General features: G+C 40.4%; 1 protein-coding gene across 1 annotated transcript; it reads right to left on the bottom strand.

The window, feature by feature from the left end:
* Positions 1–18251: 18251 nt before the first annotated feature.
* LOC147609971 (polyphenol oxidase I, chloroplastic-like) lies at positions 18252–21141 on the bottom strand. Its single transcript, XM_086787129.1, has 2 exons — positions 20148–21141; positions 18252–19242 (listed from the first exon to the last, which is right to left on the bottom strand). Exons 1-2 carry the CDS (start codon positions 20912–20914, stop codon positions 18375–18377), a joined length of 1635 nt encoding a protein of 544 aa, XP_086643255.1. The 5' UTR covers positions 20915–21141; the 3' UTR covers positions 18252–18374.
* Between the last annotated feature and the right edge of the window lie 1595 nt (positions 21142–22736).

Raw genomic sequence — 22736 nt, 5'->3', positions numbered from 1 at the left:
TCATTCTTTTATTTCCCCAGGATGTCTGCGTAAGTTAGTCCTAAATCAAAAATGAGGTAAACCTATGCAAGTGGAATTGGCCAGTGGAAAGATTCTTTTCACACCTAAAGACAGACCTTATTCAGTTTAGTCTAGATGGGAACATAATAGAGTGTGAGTTCAGAGTCCTACCTTGGGAATCTATGATGGAATCCTTGGAATGGATTGGCTCCATAAGAATCAGGTTGACATTCATTATCGCAATGGAACCATCTCTTTCCTTGACCTTCACGGGAATAAAGTTCAAGGAACTGAAATTTTTAGATCCCCAGTACTGCAATTAATCAAAGCCTCTAAATTGTTAAAAGGGCTCATAAAGAGGCAAGCTGTTTATGTCGTTAAGATAAATCCAGTAGACATAAAATGCAAGGCTAAAGAACCAAAGTGGTTAAGTGAGTATGCAGATATGTCCCAGAAGAGCTGATTGAGATGTCTCCTCTGTCTCGTGAAGAAGATCATGAGATCGAGTTAATCCTCGGAGCTCAGCTAGTAGCCCAGCGTGCATACAAAATGCCAGTCCTCCCTGAAGCCATATAACTTAAGGAGCAGTTAAAACAACTGTTAGAGAAGGAATTCGTCAGACCCAATGTTTCACCTTGGGGTGCGCTCGTTCTCTTCAGAAGAAGAAAGATGGAACGTTAAGACTCTGTATTGACTACAAAGGATTGAATCAATTAACCATTAAAAATAAGTATCCTATCCCTAGGATAGATGAACTTTTGGATCGGTTAAGTGGAACCCAAATGTTCACAAAGATAGATCTCAAATCCTGGTACTACCAGATCAGAATCAAGGAACATGACATCCCGAAGACATCATTCAATACCCGCTATATATGGGCATTATGAGTTCACAGTCATGCCGTTTGGATTGACTAATGCCCCATCGACGTTTAATTGTCTTTAATTGTCTTATACAGAAAATTCTCAAAGAATACCTGGATGATTTTGTTCTTCTCTTCTTTGATGACATGCTGGTCTACTCAAAGAATGCTGCAGATCATGAAGATCATGTGCATAAGGTCCTGGAAATCCTAAGGAAGCACCAACTCTTTACAAAAAAGAGCAAGTGTTCTTTATCTATTGACCAGGTGGAATACTTGGGATTCATAGTGTCTAAAGATGGGATTTCTCTTGACCTCGCAAAGATCCAAGCAGTCGTAGATTGGTGGCTGGAACCCAAGACAGTAAAGGAAGTCAAAGGATTCCTAGGATTAACCGGATAGTATAGGATCTTTATACCCAGGTATGCTCAGATAGCATCCCCTTTAACTAACCCTCTCAAGAAGAGTACCCTATTTCAATGGACTGCTATGTGTCAAAGTGCCTTTGATAAGCTGAAGACAGCCTTAGTAACCAACCCTGTCCTTAAATTGCCAAATTTTACCAAACCTTTTGAGGTAGTTACTGATGCCAGTGGGTTTGCCTTAGGCGGTGCTCTTATGTAGCAAGGTCATGCAGTGGCCTATGAATCCAGAAAGCTCAGAACACATGAGAGAAATTATGCCATCCATGACTTGGAGTTACTCTTAGTAGTTTATGATCTGAAGTTATGGAGACATTATCTTTTGGAACAGAGGTTCACCTTGATATAGATCATCAAAGTCTGAAGTGGATCTTTACCCAGAAAGGATCTCAACATGCGTCAAAGGAGATGGATGCAGACCTTGTAGGAATTCGATTTTAAAATTAAGTATCAGCCAAGGAAAGAAAATTTGGTGGCAGATGCGCTCAGCAAAAAGCCTCTTTGCTTGCAATTAAAATGGTGTCAAATCCATTGATCAATGAAGCAAGTGAGAGAATCATGTAGGAAAAATTCTTTGCCCCTATTGCTACCCTTTTGATGCAGGAAAGCAAGACTCCTTAGGAAATGAGTCGAGTTCTTGGGTACAAATTGGATAAAGGATGCATGTATTATAATAATGAGCTATGCATTCCCAATGATGAGGGAATAAATGGAAGGATTCTCAGAGAAGCCCATGATAGCTTGATAGGACATCCAGGGTTTATAAAAACCTATATGTCTGTGAAGAAAAGCTTCTTCTATCTAGGACTCAAAAAGGATGTACTTGATCATGTGCGGCAATGCTTAATATGTCAAAGAGTCAAGATGCCAGGAAAACTGCAGCCCCTAGACATTCCACATATGAAGTGGGAATGTATCAATATGGATTTTGTCACTAGAATACCTTCAGTGCAATCAGGTTACAACTCCATTTTTGTGGTAGTTGACAGACTAACCAAAGTTGCCCATCTGATTCCAGTGAAAGAAACATATACTGCAGTGGATGTTGCTAGAGTTTTCCTTAAAGATATTTCAAATTGCATGGCTTACCCAGGAGGATATTAAGTGACAGAGATCCCAAGTTCACATCAAAATTTTGGACTGTATTCTTCGAAGCAGTAGGAACTTTCTTGGATCTTAGTACAGCCTATCACCCCGAAATCGATGGTTAGACTAAAACAGTGAATCAGGTAATAGAAGATATCCTTTGGTCATGCTGGCAGGGAATCAAAGAAGTGGTTAAGCCATTTGGACTTGGTTGAATTTGCTTACAATGCTTCTTATCATCATCGAAGCATTGGAATGAGCCCTTTCATAGCTCTGTATGGACAAGATTTCCTTACACCGTTGACTTAGTCCGACCCATTGATCAGAGTCAAAATGGCCAGACAGATGCTTGATGACATGGAGCAGGAAATGCAATCAATCTGTAAAGATATTAAGGCAGCCCAGGATAGGCAAAAGCACTATGTAGATAAAAAGAGATCAAAGAGAGTGTTTGAAGAATCAGATATGGTCTTCATTTGAGTGTATGACCAAAAAGAAGTTCCTTATCTTTAGGGAAGTACAAGAAGATCTCTCCCAGATTTTGTGGACCGTATGCTATTATAAAGAAAGTAGGCGATCTAGCTTATAAACTTCTTTTGCCTCCCCATCTCAAGGTACATAATGTATTCCACATCAGTATGCTTAAGAAATAATTAATTTCTCCAACTCAAGGCCAGAGGGTACTCCAACATGAAGAAATCCTTGACGTTCAGGACAAGGTTTTCAAGAGCAGATTCCTTAGAGATTTTTTAGTAAAGAGGAAGTTCTTCCCTCTAGAAGACGTCACCTAGGAGAAAGAAGAAGAGTTGGTAAAAGCCATGCACAACGGGGTGCAGACTGGGAGATGCCAAACCCATCCATGTAACTATCGACACTATGGCAAGAGCTCTACATCTCCCAACCTCCAGCCTAATGAATTCCAACTCGTACCAGGCCGACATCGATAAGGAGCTCGACAACTATCTCCACCTGTACAGATCAATCCAGGCAAAGGGAGCTACGGGTCTATCTAGATATGATATGCCTATTGGCAAAGAACACAAACATGAACCAACTACTACCTATTAAGGGCTGCTGAGGCAGGCCTGAAGGTAAACTGGGTAGGTGCGGTTGCCCGAAATCTTCAGCAAGCATAAAAACTGGTGATGTAGGGGGACATTCCAAGATGGCCGGCCACCTCAAAAGCTTTAGCACAGTTGGGGACACTGCCAGAGCATAGCTCGGAAGAGCAACAACAGTCCAAAAAGGAAACCACTTAGAAATCACAAGAGGAGGAAAGAAGAAAGGTTGCAGAAGAGACAGCAAAGAAAGACGCCAAAGAAGCGACGGCTAGAAAAGCCAGGGAGGAGGAAATTACCAAGAAGGTAATGGAAGCTGAAGAGACAAGAAGGCTAGAGGAAGAAAGGAAGATGCAAGCAGAGGCAATAGCTCAAGAGGAAGCCACACCAGAGCAGTAGTAGATAGAAAAAGAAGCTAGGAAGAAGCAAGCAGAGGCAACAACTCAAGAGGAAGCCAGACCAGAGCAGCATCAGACAGAAAATGAAACTGGCCTGAAGTCTACCAAGAGACAAATCGAGTGGTTGGCCTATGTCACAGGAAAAGCAGCAACTCTCTTACATCGATAAGCTCTTGGCAGCCAAATGGGCCTCCCCCATCAAACTCTGCGACATCGGTAAGCTCTCGGCAACCCAATGGGCCTCCCCCATCAAACCAGCCACCGAGTTAAAGGGCATTTTAACCCTTTCAGCCTTGTTTCTTTGTTGACAAGCTAAGAATTGTGTGACATATCTGAGTACATCCTTCTTTAATCCTGGCTAAAAAAAACTCCTTTGTAGAACATTTAGCATCTTTACATATCTTGGATGTAGAGCAGATGGTACATCATGAGCTTCATGTAGGATTCAATCTTGTAACTCTGTATTGTTTGGTATACACATTCTTAGTTGATAGAGTAAGAATCCATCACTAAGAGTGTAATCCTTGATTATCCTACTGTCTTTCCTAGAGTTATTTGTTTGGGCCATGAGTTGTAAAATGTGTCCAAAAGTACTTATCCAAAGATATTTTTCCTTTACTTCCATAAGTAAAGGGTTTCCTGGCATAGAGATTGTGGCTACAAAGGACTCCCTACTTAATGCATCTCCAACTACATCATCTTTTCCTTGTCTGTATTTGATTTCAAGGTCAAATTTTGATAAGATCTCTATCCAATGCCTTTGTCTCATGTTGAGATCTAACTGGGTAAAAATCCACTTTAAGCTCTTATGATCTGTAGTAGTAAGCATGAACCATTTGCCTAGTAGGTAGTGTCACCATAACTTAAGAGCATGAATTACAACCCAAAGTTCTAAATCATGAGTACCGTAGTTTCTCTCACAATCCTTGAGTTTCCTTGAAGTGTAAGCTACTAGTTTCCCTTCTTGGGTGATCATTCCACCAATAGCCAAACAACTAGCATCTGTGATCACTTCAAAATCTTCATCAAAATTTGGTAATGATTGCATCCTTGTATCTCCCAACCCACTTCTCCATGATGGGACTATTTGGAATGCAGAATGTATTCACCTTGTGGCATAATGCTTCATCTAGTCTTCGTTGCCTTCCTTTTTCCTAGGACACATTAGTGATTAGTCGATCATCCTCCTCATTGCTCCATAATTGTGGCATGGAAGGATCTATATGAGATAGATGTTTTGAGATATACACAAGAGACTCTTGCATCAACCATCCCTTTGCCATGCTTTCTTCTGGACTTGCTCTTTGTCTCACAAAATCCTTTAAGGTTTTCATGACCTTTCAAGAAAAAACATCCATCAAACATGAACAACACCACACAACACCACTTCATCAACCAAATGTACTACAAGATGCAATTGGCTAGTGAGAATTGTTCTAGAAAAGTTGTCCTCGATCATACATACTCCCTCAATATCATTGAGATGAGCCATCTCAATGGATGTAGGATCTAACTCCTTTAAGGATATGTACCTGCATACATAGCAATTATGTGTACTATTTACCAATACATAACTTGTGAGCACATGAGAATTCCAAATAGGCAATATAACTTAGTGAATTGAAGAGAAGATTCATACCTCACTAAGTTTCCCATTTTGTAAATAGCCTCTCTCACCTTCTTGTCTCCACAACCAACTATAGCAATTGGAAGAATAAACTATGCATAGAAAAAAATGGAAGTTAGTATATGAGCTTACAAATTATGTACCACAAAGAGAAAATGAATAAGCGAATGTTTATATACTTGTAATATCTTGTGCCAATCATGTTCCTTAAGGCCATATAATTGTTTCTCTCCTTTCTTTTTGGTCTTTGTAAAGGCACCCTTCAATGAATGCAAAACTCCCCTTGGTGTACAAAAAGAGGTGATCACTCTTTTCACCTTATTGTGCTCCCTCTTGGTTAATACCCATGGTGCCTTTGGTAGTAGGACTATTTTGCCACTCTCACTTCCAATTGGCCATGCACTTTGAAGGCATCCAATGAGTCTTGTGACACTTTCCTATAATTCCTTGCATCAAACACATGTTCAAGTGCAAATCCATAGCAGAGCTCATGTCATGGCATTCCTCACATCGATCAGATAATGGCATGTGGAGAATTCCCACAGACACTCCTGAAGATGAGTGGCCCAGCTTCAAAATAGAGCCCAAAAACTTGAGACTTGGCCTAGGTATGGATGGAGTGAATCCATTTGGTTTCAAAATTTGGTTTCAAAAGCACCGCATACAGCGTGTGGCCAGTTGTGTTGGTGAATTACAACCTTTCACCATCAATGGCGATCAAGAAGGGACATCTTATTTAATTTCTTCTAATTCTAGGGAAGCATAAAGTAAAGCACATGGATGTTTATCTCAAACCGTTTATTAATAAGTTGGAGGAACTATGGAGAGGTGTTGCGATGGTGGACGTTAGTAGGCCTCCCTCCTCTCTCGACACTTCAACTTGAAAGCAGTGTTGATGTGGACAATGCATGACTTTCCAGGATACAGTGATTGTTCTGGTAAGAATTCAAATAACTCCCTACTCCAATACTATTGGTTATATTAATTACAACTATTGACTTTATTTTTTAACTTTTATTTATATTTTAACAGATTTGAAAACATCGGGTAAACATGCATGTCCTGTTTGTGGCCCTTCGTTTTAGTACATGAGTATGCGGATGGTTTGTGTAAGACCATATTCGATAATCATCATTGATTTCTCCCATCAAATCATCCTAAATATGTTGCTAGGAAGAGTAACATTCCTCCACAAACACTTCGTGCAAAAGATTGGAAGTGCATTTGGGAGTCTACAAATGTTCTTCCTCCAAATGGCATGAACAGGTACAGTAATGTTTTTTAATTTTCTTTTGTGTAGTCTTTAATTGGATTAAAGATCACATAGAGCAATCATGTCATGGCATCTCTTGTGTAGGTACTCCATTTTTTTCCGGCTACCATATTGGACCCATCTCAAGATCAACCATCTTCTTGATGCCATGCACATCTTCAAGAATGTGGCATCTGGTATTTGGGAACATGTTATTGGTAAACGAGACAATGTCAGCATGCGGGTCAAGCTTGGCCCCCACGAGAGAAGGGTGGGCACATTCCTCTTCCGCGTGCACCATGGATTATATCAAAGAAGGAGGAGAAGCAGGTAAAGCAGGCCATCACTACTTTGCATACTCCCACTGGTTGCATGAGATCATTGAAGGGAGCCTTTACAACAACCACTAAGAAAAGAGGTGTTGAGCAACTATATGGGTTGAAGTCCCACAATTGGCACAAGATGCTCCAAGTAAGTGTTTTCCAAGTCTTGTACGTTGAAATTAAATTTTGTAATGCCTCAAACCATATATACATGTGCTCTTATGTGCGCAGTTCATAATACCTAACTACTAGCATCAACCACATTGTGCATTTGGTGGATGAAATTGCTTTATGTGGCACTGTGCATGCACGTTGGATGTTATTCCTAGAGCGCTTCATGAAGACCTTAAAAGACTTTGTGTAAGGCAAAGTGCAAGGCTCGAAGGAAGCATGGCTGAGGGGTGTTTGATACAAGAGTCTCTTGTATATATTTCAGAATTTCTTAGTCAAGTGGACGCTCTTTGCCGCGACTATGGAGCAATGAAGAGGACTTGAGGATGACCTCTATTGTGCCTCAAGGAAAAGGACAGAGTAAAGTAATTGAGAGAGCATTGATTGACGATCTCAACCTCACTTGCATTCTTAATAGTGATGTGATGAGCAGATGGGCTACAAGATATGAGGATGCAAAGACAAGAAGGCAAGCAAAAAGAGCTCTCTTTCAGAGGCAACATGGCTCTCGTAAGGCGTACCCTAAGCATCTAGTAACACTTCCGAATGATATCCATGTTGATTGGTTGCATGAGGAAATGGAGAGAGCACAGAGAGATGAGGGGCTGCATATCACAGTGGAAGAATGGGAGTATGCACGAGGATGCATGTTAAAGGTACATAGAACTAATGTTTTGCATTAGTTGTAAGTGATTTGCTTTTAATATTTATTCACATTGCTTACACAAATATTGCTTCTATTTTGGTCCAGTGCACTATGTTCAATGCTATATGGTGTAAAGGAAAGCATTTTCGAACACAAAGAATTGATGATAAGAGGAATACACAAGATTGGTGTCATTAGTAGCTTTGAGGGAGCCAATGGAAAAATGGATAATTATTGTGGCACAATCCAAGACATATTTAGGCTTGACTTTCGTCGTTTTTTTGTATATGTTTTGGATGTCAAAATGGCAAATGAATGCCATGCAAGTGGCTATGTAACTATTGACTCTACAAAGTTTTGGCACAAACAAAGTAAGATAGGCTCGTATTGCCAGTATGCGTTTTTTTACTAATGTGTTTCATGTACATATATATCTAAGCTCACGTACCCCTTGACGTTTGATATGCTAATTAATTGCAGTATGTGTATTTGAGTAGGTTATCTATCTGCCAATGGTGCATGATGCTAAATGGTGGTACGTCATCCCTGTTGCATCACGTTCCAAAGTGATGTACAATACATTCACTAATATGGAGCATATGGAGGATGTAGCAAGCTGCAACAACGAAGATGATGTCGAATATGCCAATGAAGATATTGTGATTGATGATCAAGAAATAAGAGATGATCATGATAATGAGGATGAGCGTGCCATTTCTCATGATCATGAGGATGACCCTACCATTGATGATGATGGTGATGTTGATGAGGATGATCAGGGCATTGGTACTATTATCAATGGACAGAATATCGATAGTGGAATAAATTTAATCATAGCCTTACAAATTGATCAAATGGATATTGATGTTGATCGTTTGGCAAGGATGGATCTTATTGAAGATGAGATCGAATCCTAACCAATCCATCATTGTATCGTTCTAAATTGATGACAATTCTATTGTATATGTTGTCTTTTAATTATCATCTCATGATCTGTTTTTGAATATATATTGTTGTAAATGCATGTAGTGGGATTGTGTAATGATATATATTGTAATGTACTATGAGATGGTTTAAAGAAGATGGTTTTTATTTTTTTAAAGGTATGGATTTTTTCTTAAATAATATTTGCTCTCTGCTATATGGAGTTTTTCTCTGCTATCGCGTGTAATAAAGCGTGTACATTTGTGTCTAAAACATAGTGTTTACGTGTATATACACGCTCTATTACACGCATTTATGAACTCAGTATACACGCGAATTTAAATGCTCATATACACGCGCTCGATTTTACTCATATACATGTGCGACCATACACGCGCCCGTAACTTATCGCGTGTGTATCGAACGCGTGTATATGTAGTGTCATTTTGAGAAAAGAAGAATAGTAGAAATAAGCCTAATCTAGTAGATTAATCATAATTAAGATTATGATTATGGCTAAATTTATGTTTTAATTCCATAAATTGGATTTAAGTTTAAGAATAGGTCTTCTATCATAAGTGTATTGCAATGTCTTATTCTTTTCTAGAAAATTGAAAATTATCAGTAAAATAGCAGCAAAGCTATGGCAAAATTTTTAGAAAATAATACATATCTTATTTTTATGCATAATGTTAAAAGAGGACTTCCTACCATATTCTAGGATTGGACATCCTATGCCAAAAGAATGATTTTCATCATATTCATGGGAAAACTTTTTTTAGTGTTTATGCATAAATAATTAATTAAAGAAAAGAGAAATTTTTTATAATTTTATTTTTATGCAAAAAGAGGAATTCCCATGATAATGGAGATCCATGTAATTAAATGGAAAAAGATAAATTTTGGTATATTAAAATAATGAATATTTTTATTTAAATTTAAGAGAAATTTTAGATAAATTTATTTTATGCATGAGAAAATTTTAAATGATAAAAGAGAAATTCAATGACAATTGGAATTCAATCATTTAAATGGTAAAAGTGGAATTCTTGGTATAATTGAAATAATGGATAATTTTTAGAGAAATTTTAGATAAATTTATTTTATGCATGAGAAAATTTTAAATGATAAAAGAGAAATTTCCATGACAATTGAAATTCAATCATTTAAATGGTAAAAGTGGAATTCTTGGTATAATTGAAATAATGGATAATTTTTAGAGAAATTTTAGATAAATTTATTTTATGCATGAGAAATTTTTAAATGATAAAAGGGAAATTCCCATGACGTTTGGAATTCAATCATTAAATGAGAAAAAGAGGAAATTTAAGCATATTAAAAAAATGGATATTTGTATTTAATTAAAAGAAGAATTTTTGTGGTATTGAAGTAGAGAAAGGTTTAAATTAAATATTGGTGACAAAAGAGCAATTTTCATCATGATTCCACCTAGAGAATTAGGGTTGATAAATCAAATCGGTAGAAAGAATATCTTTAGTTATTTTATGTGGATAAATCACCAAATTGATATTTATCCAAAATTAGAAGAGTATTTTTATAAAAATCAGATATTCTCATATAGAACCAATTCTTAATCTAGTATGGTTAGGAAGGAATGAAATTCAGAAAGTTGAAATTTTCTTACGTTTAGAAGTTCATATCTGAAGAAAATCCTTGGAATCAAAGTTAGAAGTAAACCGAGTAATTTTGGTTGGACCACGACTGTGAAAGGGACAGCCAGTAAACTACTTGTCCATCTCTCGATCTGAATCAACCAAAAACCTCGTGACCGATTCCAGTTCTTAATTACAAAGAATAGGCTATCATTGAATTAGCATAGTTTTCCCTTGACCAAAATCACCAAGAATCTAGTTGGACATCCAGTCAAATGACGGGTAGATTACCCTGATGAGAGATCAATGATTCTCATTATGAAAATATGGATTAAGGAAAAAGGGTTTTGTGAAACCAATCTCAAACAGAGAATTTTACTTGCATAGAACCTCTCTTTTCTTTTAAAGGATCGTTTTACGCCAAAATGCTGGAGGAAGCATTTGGTATGTGTTTAACTAAGAAGAGGCTCGTTGCAACAGCTGGTGGGGAGTTGTCGAGGGACGTCGCTCGTAGCAAATCCTGTCGAGGTCTTGACCAGCCTCGGTATGGTTAAAATGGTACGCTTCCAGTACGATGGGCGAGGACCAACGAAGCAGTCCCTAAGTGAAGTGCTAGGACACCTAAGTAGGATCCTAAGGGTTTTGACTAGGTGATGCATGGGCTTGCGGTTGCTAGGACACCCATGTGTACGTCGAGGAAGATTCGGATGGATTGAAAAGAATGACTTTTGTGAATCAAATTTTGATATTGGATCTCGTTGGTTGACCAACTGGTCTTCAATGGAGAGTCCAGATGATATATTTTGTAATACAATGGACTCAAAATTTTGGAGGATTATGTTCAGTAATACTATGATTTTCATTGAAAGATTGTTTTAAAGACAGCCGAATCTGTTATAATGGTAATTTCATATTCGGTGTGTATGTGGTATGCCTACCTTAACTTTTGCTTGAAACGCTAGATAGGGGGCCTGTGAACTCTTTTCCTCGATACCCTGGCAAAACATAACCAAATTTTTATAAAGGAATCCCACCAATACAGTTGTTGGGCAGTTGACAGGGCAATTGGATAACCCATGGGCCAGTTGGGGTTAGGCTGGATCGGGGGATTCCTGCGATACAAATAAGTTGCGATTAGTTACGTTAGTTAGATTAAGTCCTAGGAAGACCCTTGTTCTGTGGGAGGGAATCAATAGCTGTGCCTCGTTTAAGGAGGAAAAAAGCAGTGATTCTATGGACCAAGTGCAAGTATCTTCTTTGATCTGACCATGTGACTTCGGGTTCGGTCGGATCAATTTGAATAGTTAAGACTTCGACTCGTTAAATCAATTCTCCCGTTAGATGATTTTCTTGGCAGAATCGCCTATGCCTTCCGAGCGAGGGAAGTTTTTCGGGCTTGGTTTCGGAGGAACCGTCTCGAGCTAGTCTCTTGTTCGGATATCCATGGGCGAGGCCCCGAGTGTGGATCCCTACCCCATGCGAGAGGCTGACATTACTTCCGCCGCCAATGCCCTCAGAGGGGGCACCGCAGAGAGGGCAAGAGTCTCATAACTGGTATCAGAGCTTTGTTGAAAGCTAATAAGGACAAATGAATTCTTATCAGAAATTTATAATAAAAACTCAGAAAGAGCATTTACGTATTATATTTTCATTCCTTAAGCTTTATTAATGAAGATTTTTAATCAAAGAATTTATTTTTATAGATGGAAGTTCCACACTTATCTGGTGTTCCCGACCTCACCCAGTCAAGACATGACTGCTTTCGCCTTCAAACATCTCATCTCTTCCGCTACAACTCGAACGAGCCGAGCCAGACTCGCAGGCCATTTTGAGGATTTATATTTCCCAGACCTAGCAGAGAGACTGCAGCACAAGTGGTTTGCAAGGCAGTATGTCCATGCCTCTTGCGACCAGCACGCGATGTTGAGGAAAAATATCTCATTGGCCATGATTCTGATGAGGCTGAAAGTGATACATGGTGTTATTTTATGTCACCCTATGCCTCGAGATTTCAGACTTTCCTGCCATATCTACAGACTTTTTAGTCGCTTTATTCCTAAGGAGAAGATAGTAGCTCCCTTGGTAGTAAGGGAACATTTGTATCGGGGCATGTCTATAGCCCAGTATCATCGTCTTATGCGTCTCCCGAGGAGATTTTGACTTTCTGGAGCCGAGATGCTCTATGTACATATTGCAACCTTTATATATATAAAAAAAAGTTTTGTGGAAAACTTCCTTGTTGTGTAAGTGATTGTTTATTATGTGACAAATTGATGAAGAAAAATCTATTACTTAGACATATGTCATAGATCTCCAATAAGATCGTTTATCTTGTTTAATAAATTATTTTCCGAACCTCTTAAGTCTTAGGATCTCGTGGATGAAATCAAATTAAAAATTTAATAATGTATCATTTTTGGCAAAATCATGAGGCGAGGGAACTGTGGCCGTTAGCCAGATCCTCTCATTGATGAAGAAGAGCTTGACCCCGACGTTCACAAGGCTCTTCACAGAACTCAGCCAGGACGGTGAAGGAGAGAACTTGGGGGCGAGGCTATGGAGAAGTGGGGGTCAAGGCAATGGAGGAATATTTTGATGTCATCGGATACAAGGAGAGGAGAAAAATGGCTCTTGCTAGGCTGAAAATTGTGGAAACTGCCAGGGTGGCATGGAGAAGCCATTGCGACACCAACCATCTGGATAGGAATACCCAGTCCTGGAATGATCTTAAAGCCTATCTGTGTCCCCTTGGATTTTTAGAAACTAAGATGAATTAATTCTTAGAGCTAAACCAGGGGAGCAAAACCATTGAAGAATATCACTAGGCATTTGCTCTTCTCCTCAAGTACTCACCACCGCTAGATGAAGAGCAACTTATGGCCAGGTTCATTCGGGGAGAATGAACGAACCTTTAGACACTCTGGTCAAGAATGCCAAACCAGTCTCCATGGAAGAAACTGTAAGAATGGTGAAGGCTTCGCCAAAGCCTTCATTGTTAAAGTCTTGCCAAAAGCCAGCTCCCTCATCCTTCAAGAGATTCCAGACACTGGGAAGTTCTTCCAACCTTCCGCCTCCAAAGAGACACCAAGGTCCCAACCAAAATCTAGAGTCGGGAAGTTTCAAGAATGAAGGAAGACCTTTCCCCGAAGTTCTTTCTCAGGAACTCTGGCTCTTTCAAGAATGCAAAGGGGAGAGCTTTGAAGTGAACATAGGTGCTTCGGATGTCAGGGGTTTGGGCACCAGCTCAAGGATTGCCCATCTCCTTCTGTGGGACAAGGAAGCCATGGTCCCAGAGTTCAGAGACAGACTCCTTCGTATCAGTCCACCAATCAGGGTCCCCCGCGCCAAAATTAGGGTAACCCCAGAAGAGTGCCAGCTCAGCTTTTGCAGCCTCCATACAAAGCAATCTCCAAACTCCCTCCCAGAATTGGGGAAACTAAAGAGAGAGAGTTTCACCTCAGATTGCAGCAGCTAGAGCCGTCACTATAGCTGAGGAAGTGGAAGAAGAAAAAGGATAGATCTATGCCGCAATAGAGCATCAGGGGAATAACTGACCGTCAATTTTCAGTTCTCCAAACTCCAGTAGAGTACCAGGATAAGCAATTCAAGCTTTTGATTGATTCAAGCAGTACTCATTATTTTATTTCCCTAGGATGTTAGCATAAATTAGTCCTAAAAATCAAGAAAACCTATGCAAGTGGAATTGGCCAGTGGAAAGATTCTTTTCACACACCTTGAGACAGACCTTATTCAGTTTAGTCTAGATGGGAACGTTAACAGAGTGTCAGTTCAGAGTCCTACCCTTAGGAGTCTATGATGGAATCCTTGGAATGGATTGGCTCCATAAGAATCAGGCTGACATTCACTCTCACAATGGAACCATCTCTTTCCTTGACCTTCACGGAAATAAAGTTCAAGGAACTGGAATTTTTGGATCCCCAGTGCTACAATTAGTCAAGGCTTCTAAATTGTTAAAAGGGCTCATAAAGAGGCAAGCTGTTTATGTCGTTAAGATGAATCCAATAGACATAAAATGCAAGGCTAAAGAACCGGTGTGGTTAAGTGAGTATGCAGATATGTTGCCTCTGAAGAGCTGACTGAGATGCCTCCGTCTCGTGAAGTCGATCATGAGATCGAGTTTATCCCCGAAGCTCAGCCAGTAGCCCAGCATGCATGCAAAATGCCAGTCCCTGAAGCCATAGAACTTAAGGAACAGTTAAGAAAACTGTTAGAGCAGGGATTCGTCAGACCCAGTGTCTCACCTTGGGATGCACCTGTTCTCTTTCAAAAGAAGAAAGATGGAATGTTAAGACTCTATATTGCCTACAAAGGATTGAATCAATTAACAATTAAAAATAAGTATCCTATCCCTAGGATTGATGAACTTCTGGATCGGTTAAGTGGGACCCAGATGTTCACAAAGATAGATCTCAAATACGAAAATATGTACAACTTCAATGTTTCACTTACTTGAAGCATCTTGTGCCAATTGTGGGACTTTAAGCAATATAATTTCTCAACACCTCTCTTCTTTGTCTTTGTGAAGGCACCTTTTAAACACCTCATGCACCCCGTTGGAGTACGGAATGTAGTAATGGCATCTTTCACCAACTTCTCCTCCTTCTTTGTCAATATCTAAGGTGCTTGAGGTAGAATTGTCTTCCCATTTGGTCCCTCTCGTGGCCAAATTTGGGATGTTGATGAGGGAGAAATCGATGATGATTCCCATATATCACTTTCTTCAAGCTCTTTGGCCTAGATGCCAATGATGGACCACAAATAGGACATGCATGGTATATAGATGTGGAGAGACCTAAACAACATACACATTCAAGCATGTCAAAAAACAATACAATGATAATAAAGAATCATCATGAATAGAAACCAATTTGACTCACCTGAACACTTGCCATAACCAGGAAAATCATGCATCGTCCACATCAAGATGGCCTTCAAGAGAAAGTCTCGTGAAGATGAAGGCCGACATATGTCATGCACATGGATACCGCTCCAAAGTATCTCAAGCTCATCAATCAAGAGCTTAAGATATATATCCATATTCTTTACCTTATGTTTCCTAGGAATGAGAAGGGATAACATGACTTTATTGCCATGGATGGAGGAATGTTGTAATTCACCACACTACTACGACTGGCTATATACTATATGAGGTGCTCTTGATTCCAAAAGGATTAACACCATCCATACCCAATCCAAGTCTCAAATGTCTAGGCTCTTCCTTGAAGCTTGGCCACATTTCCTCGATGTGCTTCCATGCAGGAGTTTCTCAAATAGGACACTCTCGCCGCTGCATGTATCCCACGGAAGAGAACACAATAATTGATACATGCATGGATGCGAGTATAATCCAAGCCTCCAAGAGATGTCACAAAGCGCCTTGCTTGGTCTCTTGAGGTTGGCAATTTATTCTCCTTTGGAAGCATCTTTGACAAAAGCCTATCGACAAAACAATCAAATAAATTAATATAAAAAATAATTTCTTCTTATATATCTATAATGGAAGTAGACAATTTATGAAAGTAGAAAACTCACTTAAGAAGTACATTCAAACTTGCATTGCTCCATCCATAGATTGTTTGAAAGTTGAGCAACTCGAGAGCAGCGCGTAGAATGGAATATGTGCATCCCTCAAAAAGTAGGGTCGAAGCCGCATTATAAAGGTGATCATTTTCCATGGCTTTTTCATTTTCACTATGCTCATTGGCAAATAGAGCACGTACCATATCTTCTAAAACCTCTTCCTCCACCATCTCATGAGGAAAGGGTGGTGGGCTTGTATCTCCATCATTCCAATCCTCCACCACTTCTACGTTTTATAAAGCCTCTGCCATTTCTCTATGACACGGCCTCTTGACGTCGCCTATGAGTTAACATTGAAAGGTGTGGCACATTATCCTACACACGAGTATTTCAATGTGAGTCTCCATTGAATACTAATTCTTAATTAAATTCTTACAATATAAGCAAAGTATACTTACCATTGACCCCGTTCGTTCCCATTTTCCATACATTGAAATGTGATTCATCGTAATGCTACGTTGTCGACGCATATAACATCCTCGACAACGATCACACACATATTATTTTTTGTTGCAGCCAAACGATCTTGATTTTGAAAATCAAGGGACTCATAATCACTAGAAGAACTTGACCCCTTTTTCTTCATAATCTTATGGTTTTTTTCTAGAATTGGTTTAAAAACCCCTCATGTAAATGTAATTCTGTAACATTTTTGAATTAATATATCCTTCATGATGAACTCACCTATTACACTTACATATTTTTAGGTGAACCCCCAAAGTAAGGAGCTCTATTCATTAATCTTACATAAAGCTTTATGCATACACCATAAGGGCATGTGGGCACAAGAGCATTAAGCTTAATGCATAAGCCATATGCTTAAAGTTTAATACATAAGCCACATGTAGTAATGCATTAAAGTAGTAATACATAAGCTCTATGAATCCGTTAATGCTTAATCCATCAATTCATGGAATAGAGTAAAAGGACTCCTTCACCTATCGAAGAACACGAGAAAAGCTGCTAGCTTCTTTTGTAAAGACTCTATATGGTTCTCCATCTGCCTATAGAATAGTGTGGATACTAACAACTTGAAGAGAGCCCACAAACTATTAAAAAAGGGAATTCAATGCTAGGAAGATATATGAGATTTCACAACTCAAACATGGTATGAAGCAGACAAGTTAAGGATGCTATACATAATCAATAGAGAGGATTTCCTTTTCATTCAATGTAGGATAACCCAATGGGATTCTGACAAGGCAATGCTCATACAATGCAGAAGCCCCCTCACCCTAGATGCATTTAATTGGGGACATTCCAACTCGCTGCTACCCATCCCTACCCTACATATCAATGGAATGTTGATGTATGTGAGATTAAACTCTAAATGGAACATCCTCTGGGATAGAAAACAGTGGGAATTCCGCTTTTCTAAAATCTGGTCAAAAACTATTCCTCCAAAAAAAAGCAATCTTACTTTGGCTCATTATGCATAAAGGAATCTGGACATGCTCTAGAGCCAAAAAACTATGAATTGGAGACGGATTTTGCCCCCGTTTTGCAGACATGAAGAAGAGAGAATTCCTCATCTATTTATTTCTTGCAAATTTAATAAAAGTGTTTTGGATTTGATTCACCAATGTCTTACCCCGGTCAGTGTTACGTAGCGAACATGGAAACAAATTCTTCTTGGTGATTTTACTGGATGCTCATCAAGGATCTGGAATGTAATAAGAGCTGAATATCCTTGGTGTGTTTGGAATATGAGAAATTATGTAGTGTTTCAAAACGTAGTCTCACTCAAATGCCCTGGCCTGAAGAGTGCTCTATATGTGTGGATGAAGATGATTCTCAAAGCGGATAAGACTGTCTGCCGAGCTCAGCAATCATGAATTGAAGTGGAAGAGATTCTTGCTGTGAATGAAGCTCGAGAAGAGTATGAAGAGAAAGTTAACAACATCAAAGCAAACCAGGTGAGTGAGGAACAAGAATGAAAGGAGTTAAGGAACCAATTGTCAGTGGAAGAAGAAGAGCTTGCGCAAGCTATTATGGAGTTAACAAATCTAAAGAACACTATCTAGGAGTTGAGTTAAGCTTCTCTAAAAAGCTTGACGTATATGACAAGTTAGTCTTTTGAATAATACAATATTTCTCTCGTTCCAAATATTTTTATATAGGAGACCACCTCAACCCATGTCTTGCTAATAGATGCCTAAAAAAGTTGTCACGTGGCAGTAAGAAAAGTCCACATGGCTTTTCCTTTTATATATAGTAAGATAAGATAAATAGGAAGTTTCCTTGAATGATCACTGGCCTTTAAGTGAATTAGGGATTTTATTTTCCTTTAAATGAATTAGGGCGTTTACACACGGGTGTAGATTTCCACAGTGGACGCTTCCCTTGCTATGGGCGGGTACACGCGCAAGGGGGGGAAACATGACCGCCGTTTTACTGGTAGTAGATCTTCATGCCTTGGATGGTAACACTGCCTGAATTGGGTGCCTCTGATTGCACCAAGATGGTGATGACCACCCACTCTTCGTCCTGGATGCCGATCCTGTTGATGTTGTCTCCAATTTCCAGCATGATGTTTGTTATCAAGTGCTTGGAGCTGCCAGGGGTAGGGACGATGTTGGATGAGCCCACGTACTCAGCACTGGAGATGGGGGTGGTGGCGTTGGCCTGCGGAAGGTTAACGAAGACCTGCAAGTGAGCATAGGCTTCTCGGATGACTTCCAAGCCTTGAATGAGAAGAACTTCTTCTAGTCCCTCGGGCTTCTTGTCTGAGGGGCGCTTCACAAGAACGGTGAGGTTGGAGCCCAGGTGTATGGGATTGCTTTTGGTGTAGGATGATGCGGGGCTGATCGCTTGGGCACCGTGAGCTTTTGCGTACGAGACTTGGCTGCCATTGGAGGCAGGCAAGGGTGAGAAATTGAGCCAGAGGTCATCTCCTTTTTCCGCTTTCTTATATTTGATCCCAAGCTTGTTGATGTCGAGGGCGTCCCTGGCTTTCACCTTCACTAGGTTGGCGTTCTCGTCGTAGAAGAGAAATTCTGCGTCCAAGAAGTCTGGGTCTTTGGGGTCTGTCCGGCGCCCGCCCGGAATAGACTTCCAAACCTCCCAGAGCCTGTCCACGTTGCCGTGGTGGGCGTAGAAGATAGGGTCCCGGGACGCAGTTGTGAACACACCCATGTCCCCGCGCAGCTCCGCGTTGGGGTCGCCTGTCCAGAAATGGATGCCGCTGTGGGCGTTCATCTCCAGGGCTCCTCCGAGAGGAGCGTTCACCACGCTTGCATTGGACAGATCCAAGCCGGCCCTGCGTTCACAAACAGATTATTAAATTTTATACTATTATTTGACTTGCTACTTAAGCTGCGCCATCGCCCAGTGCTCGTTTCCTTCCAAACTAATGTCTACGAGCTGACAAAAAATTTGGTATTATAATTCGTGGTCAATGCACAAAAAATTATTACACTATTACAAACGAATAACAAGATGCCCTTGCGTCCCAAAGCGTTTGTTTTTTTATGCCACCGCTCCGGTACAAGAGGAGGAAAGGTTCAATAGCGTGTATCTGGGTTCAGATAGAATGAGCATATCAGAGAGACAAGGAGACGCTTCAGCCCCGGTACAAGAGGAGGAAAGCCTTCAATAGCCCCGGAGAGTGAAAGAGCACGGAACACGGACTCAACCAACAGCCTGAGAGAGAGAGAGAGAGAGAGAGAGAGAGAGTACACAACCAGCAGGTTCTCCCCATCGCTAAAAACATACGAAGAAATTTGCCATCATGATTGCAGATTCTCCTAAGCGACGGAGTGTCTTTGGCTATGGGAGATTATCTCAAAATTTGTCATCATGATTGCAGATTCTCCTAAGCGACGGAGTGTCTTTGGCTATGGGAGATTATCTCAAAATTTTTATCTGTGTGTTTTGACATTTAGTATTATAACTATTTTGGCCAAATAACTTATCCGGCTCATCTCATGAACAAGGTCACCTTCCCTAACTTTGCGTTGACACAATTTTGGTTGTCACTTACTCACAATTAGGGTTATTTTTGTCTTGATTACCCTAATGCATCCATTTTGTTGTACTTATGACCAGTAAACCAAGTTTTCCATCGTGATGATTACTTTCAAAATTCACATCGGATAAGCATAACAAATCAAAACCAGTGAAAATAATTAAAACGAAGGAATTTGAATAGGGAAGGTATATTACCTGTAGGCGCCTCCCATGAACATATCGGCAGTGGATGCCGTAACGACAGACTGGTACATGACGTTGAGATTTTCCTGGACGATACGAGAGGAGAAGGTGTTGGAGCCGTTCGATGAGACACTCAGTCTAACCAAAGAAGGTGGCAAGTTGGCCTGGTCGCGCTTAGCATCGTAGACTGCGGTACCGTTGATGTTGAAGAAGGGGGGCATGGTGTTGCCATCAATCTGGTTATCCCAGTTCCAGTAGAGAAGGGCAAAGCCGGGGTCGCCTATAAGGCTGCCCAGGATGCGCTCATGAAAGTAGAGGTACCAGCGGTGCCAAGGTAGGAAGAGCCAAGAGAAGTGCACTTGCAGCGTTATGTTGGTGTCCCTCTGCTTGTAGGCTCCGTTGCAGAAGGCGCAGTGTATGTTGGCCTGCACTGCGAAGCTCCTCGGATCGTCGCTGGGTAGCGCTCGCATGAGCTCGTAGGCCTTGTTGTATTTTTTGATGTACTTGGCCTTGGCGTGCTGAGCCGGCCTCCTTACTTTCTTTCTCAACACGGAAAACGTGTCGAAGGAGAATTCGACCACCTTCTCCTTGGCAGGAATGCAGCAATTGAGCTTTTGCGTCACTGGATGTGTGGGATCCGGCGAGGCTCCAATTGCCAGCTGACACTTGGACAAATCGGGCGGGGTAATGGGCGCCCCATCGCAAACAACAGAGAAAATAGAAAGCAGCAAAACAGCGCCTAGGAGAAGCAAAAGCGGATGCACCGCTGGTTTCCCCATTCCCCACGCAGAGAGAGACAGAAAGAGAGAGAGAGAGAGAGAAAGAGAGTTTATCTCACAAGAATTACAACAAGCGAGGTCAGCCAATTGCTTTCTTTGGTGACTTTTGAGATGGACGGAGAGAGAGACACAGACAACAAGAAAGACTACGACTATACTAACATATGCGAGCTAAGCCGAATGCCCATTGCTACACAATGTAAAATCGAATTGATGAGATTCGAGATGGAAGGAGATTCTGAAGCTTTACAAATGTATAGTAGCTACCGAACGCGGCTCCAAGGGCCATCGATGCCGGCTCGACGTTTCTAACGCGGCAATGTCCGTCTGACCGGCTTGTTAACGACAATGAGAATCCCACGGTTTACACGAATTCTAGTCATGGACCTCCAAGGATAGCTCTGGCTCATTTAATGTTACGCGCCTGTTTATAACCATATTGGGGTCCTCTTTTGTAGTTATCCATTAAGCTGTTCAGAGGTGCAGTTAGATTTAAAGAAAATTTAAAGGTTTTGACATGGTAAACTCCGTAGACTCATTCTAAATGTATTGCTGATGTGACTCATTCTACAATATAATAAACTATACCTATTGGTAATGTACATCTTTAGAATAATAAACTATAGTAACTCCTACAATGCAGTATAATGTGTAAAGGCCTTGATTTTTTCCCTTTATGACGATTTCCATCACTAAGGGGGCCCAACATTTGCAAACAATGTTTATTCATTAATTTGTTCAAGAGAGTTGAGAAAATAAAAAACCTATTAAGGCTAAGGATGTTGTAAGGTTTCTAAAGCTTCTATATTCTACATGCAACATGAATGAGAGTGAAGACTTTGATTAATGCATCGTTTCCTTTTTTATAACTCTCGATGAACTTGCTTTGCATGGTGCATCGTTTCGGTATTGTAACTCCCGTAGTTGAACTCTCTCTCTCTCTCTCTCTCTCTCTCTCTCTCTGTGCAACTGATAGCCTTTTTAAAAAAATCATGGTTTTCACACTTCTTGGACAAGTGTTTCGGGGTTGTTCTTGTATGGAATCATATCTTCTCTCGTTGCTTTTTAGCACCCGTGGACCTCGAGCCGTGCACACGATTTTTTGGGATGGGGCGGCGGTAGAAAGAGCCAGATCCGAAGACAACAGTCACGGTGGGTCAGAAGGGATGGTGGGGGCGGCGGTAGAAAGAGCCAGATCCGAAGACAACAGTCATGGTAGGAAGGGATGGTGGGGGAGGCATCATGCGAGCACAACGATGTGCACGTGGATTGGACTTCTCTTTTGTCTCTCTACTTATACAAGGGAAAAGATTGTTGTCCCTTGCAAGCGCAACCTTTGGACACAAGCAAGCAGCTTGAGAGTAGGAAGTGGCTATGAGGGGTTTCCTGACTTGGGTAGCAAGAGGTATCGGCACATATGGTAGATGCTCGCAATGATCATGTTGCCTTAGTACAATTTTTTTTCCATAGGATTTTCCTTGTGAAATTTCAAATATATAAATATGGAGACACTTTTCTCGTAGAGGCAATCAATTGAGACCTTTGAATTCTCAAAGGTAGAAGATGCAGTAGTCCATTAGACACATGTAAAAATTATACTTTCCCTTCATACCCGTAATTCTCTAAAATTTGTGTAAACAATGCCCCTCAACCTGGTCATTCAAAGACAACAACTAGTGCTGTGTGAATATATTGAGGTTTTGTTATTGATATGTACGTATTTTTGGGTCTAGTTGACTTGCTTAACTTTAGCATCTGTATTTAATGTTTATAAGTGAAAAATACTTGGAGGACATAGAAGATTAATTTTGGTCAATAATTG

The sequence above is a fragment of the Cibotium barometz genome, chromosome 50 (assembly GCF_041138505.1).
Source record: "Cibotium barometz isolate CiBa-2024 chromosome 50, ASM4113850v1, whole genome shotgun sequence".
In the NCBI taxonomy this organism is placed as follows: Eukaryota; Viridiplantae; Streptophyta; class Polypodiopsida; order Cyatheales; family Cibotiaceae; genus Cibotium; species Cibotium barometz.
This window is presented reverse-complemented; position numbering and strand designations above follow the sequence as displayed.

Excerpts from the sequence above, each read along its gene's own strand:
- LOC147609971 (XM_086787129.1), bottom strand. The coding sequence starts at position 20,914 with ATGGGGAAACCAGCGGTGCATCCGCTTTTGCTTCTCCTAGGCGCTGTT. Across the intron at positions 19,243-20,147 it reads TTCATGGGAGGCGCCTACAG|GGCCGGCTTGGATCTGTCCA; the intron begins GTAATATACCTT and ends TTGTGAACGCAG.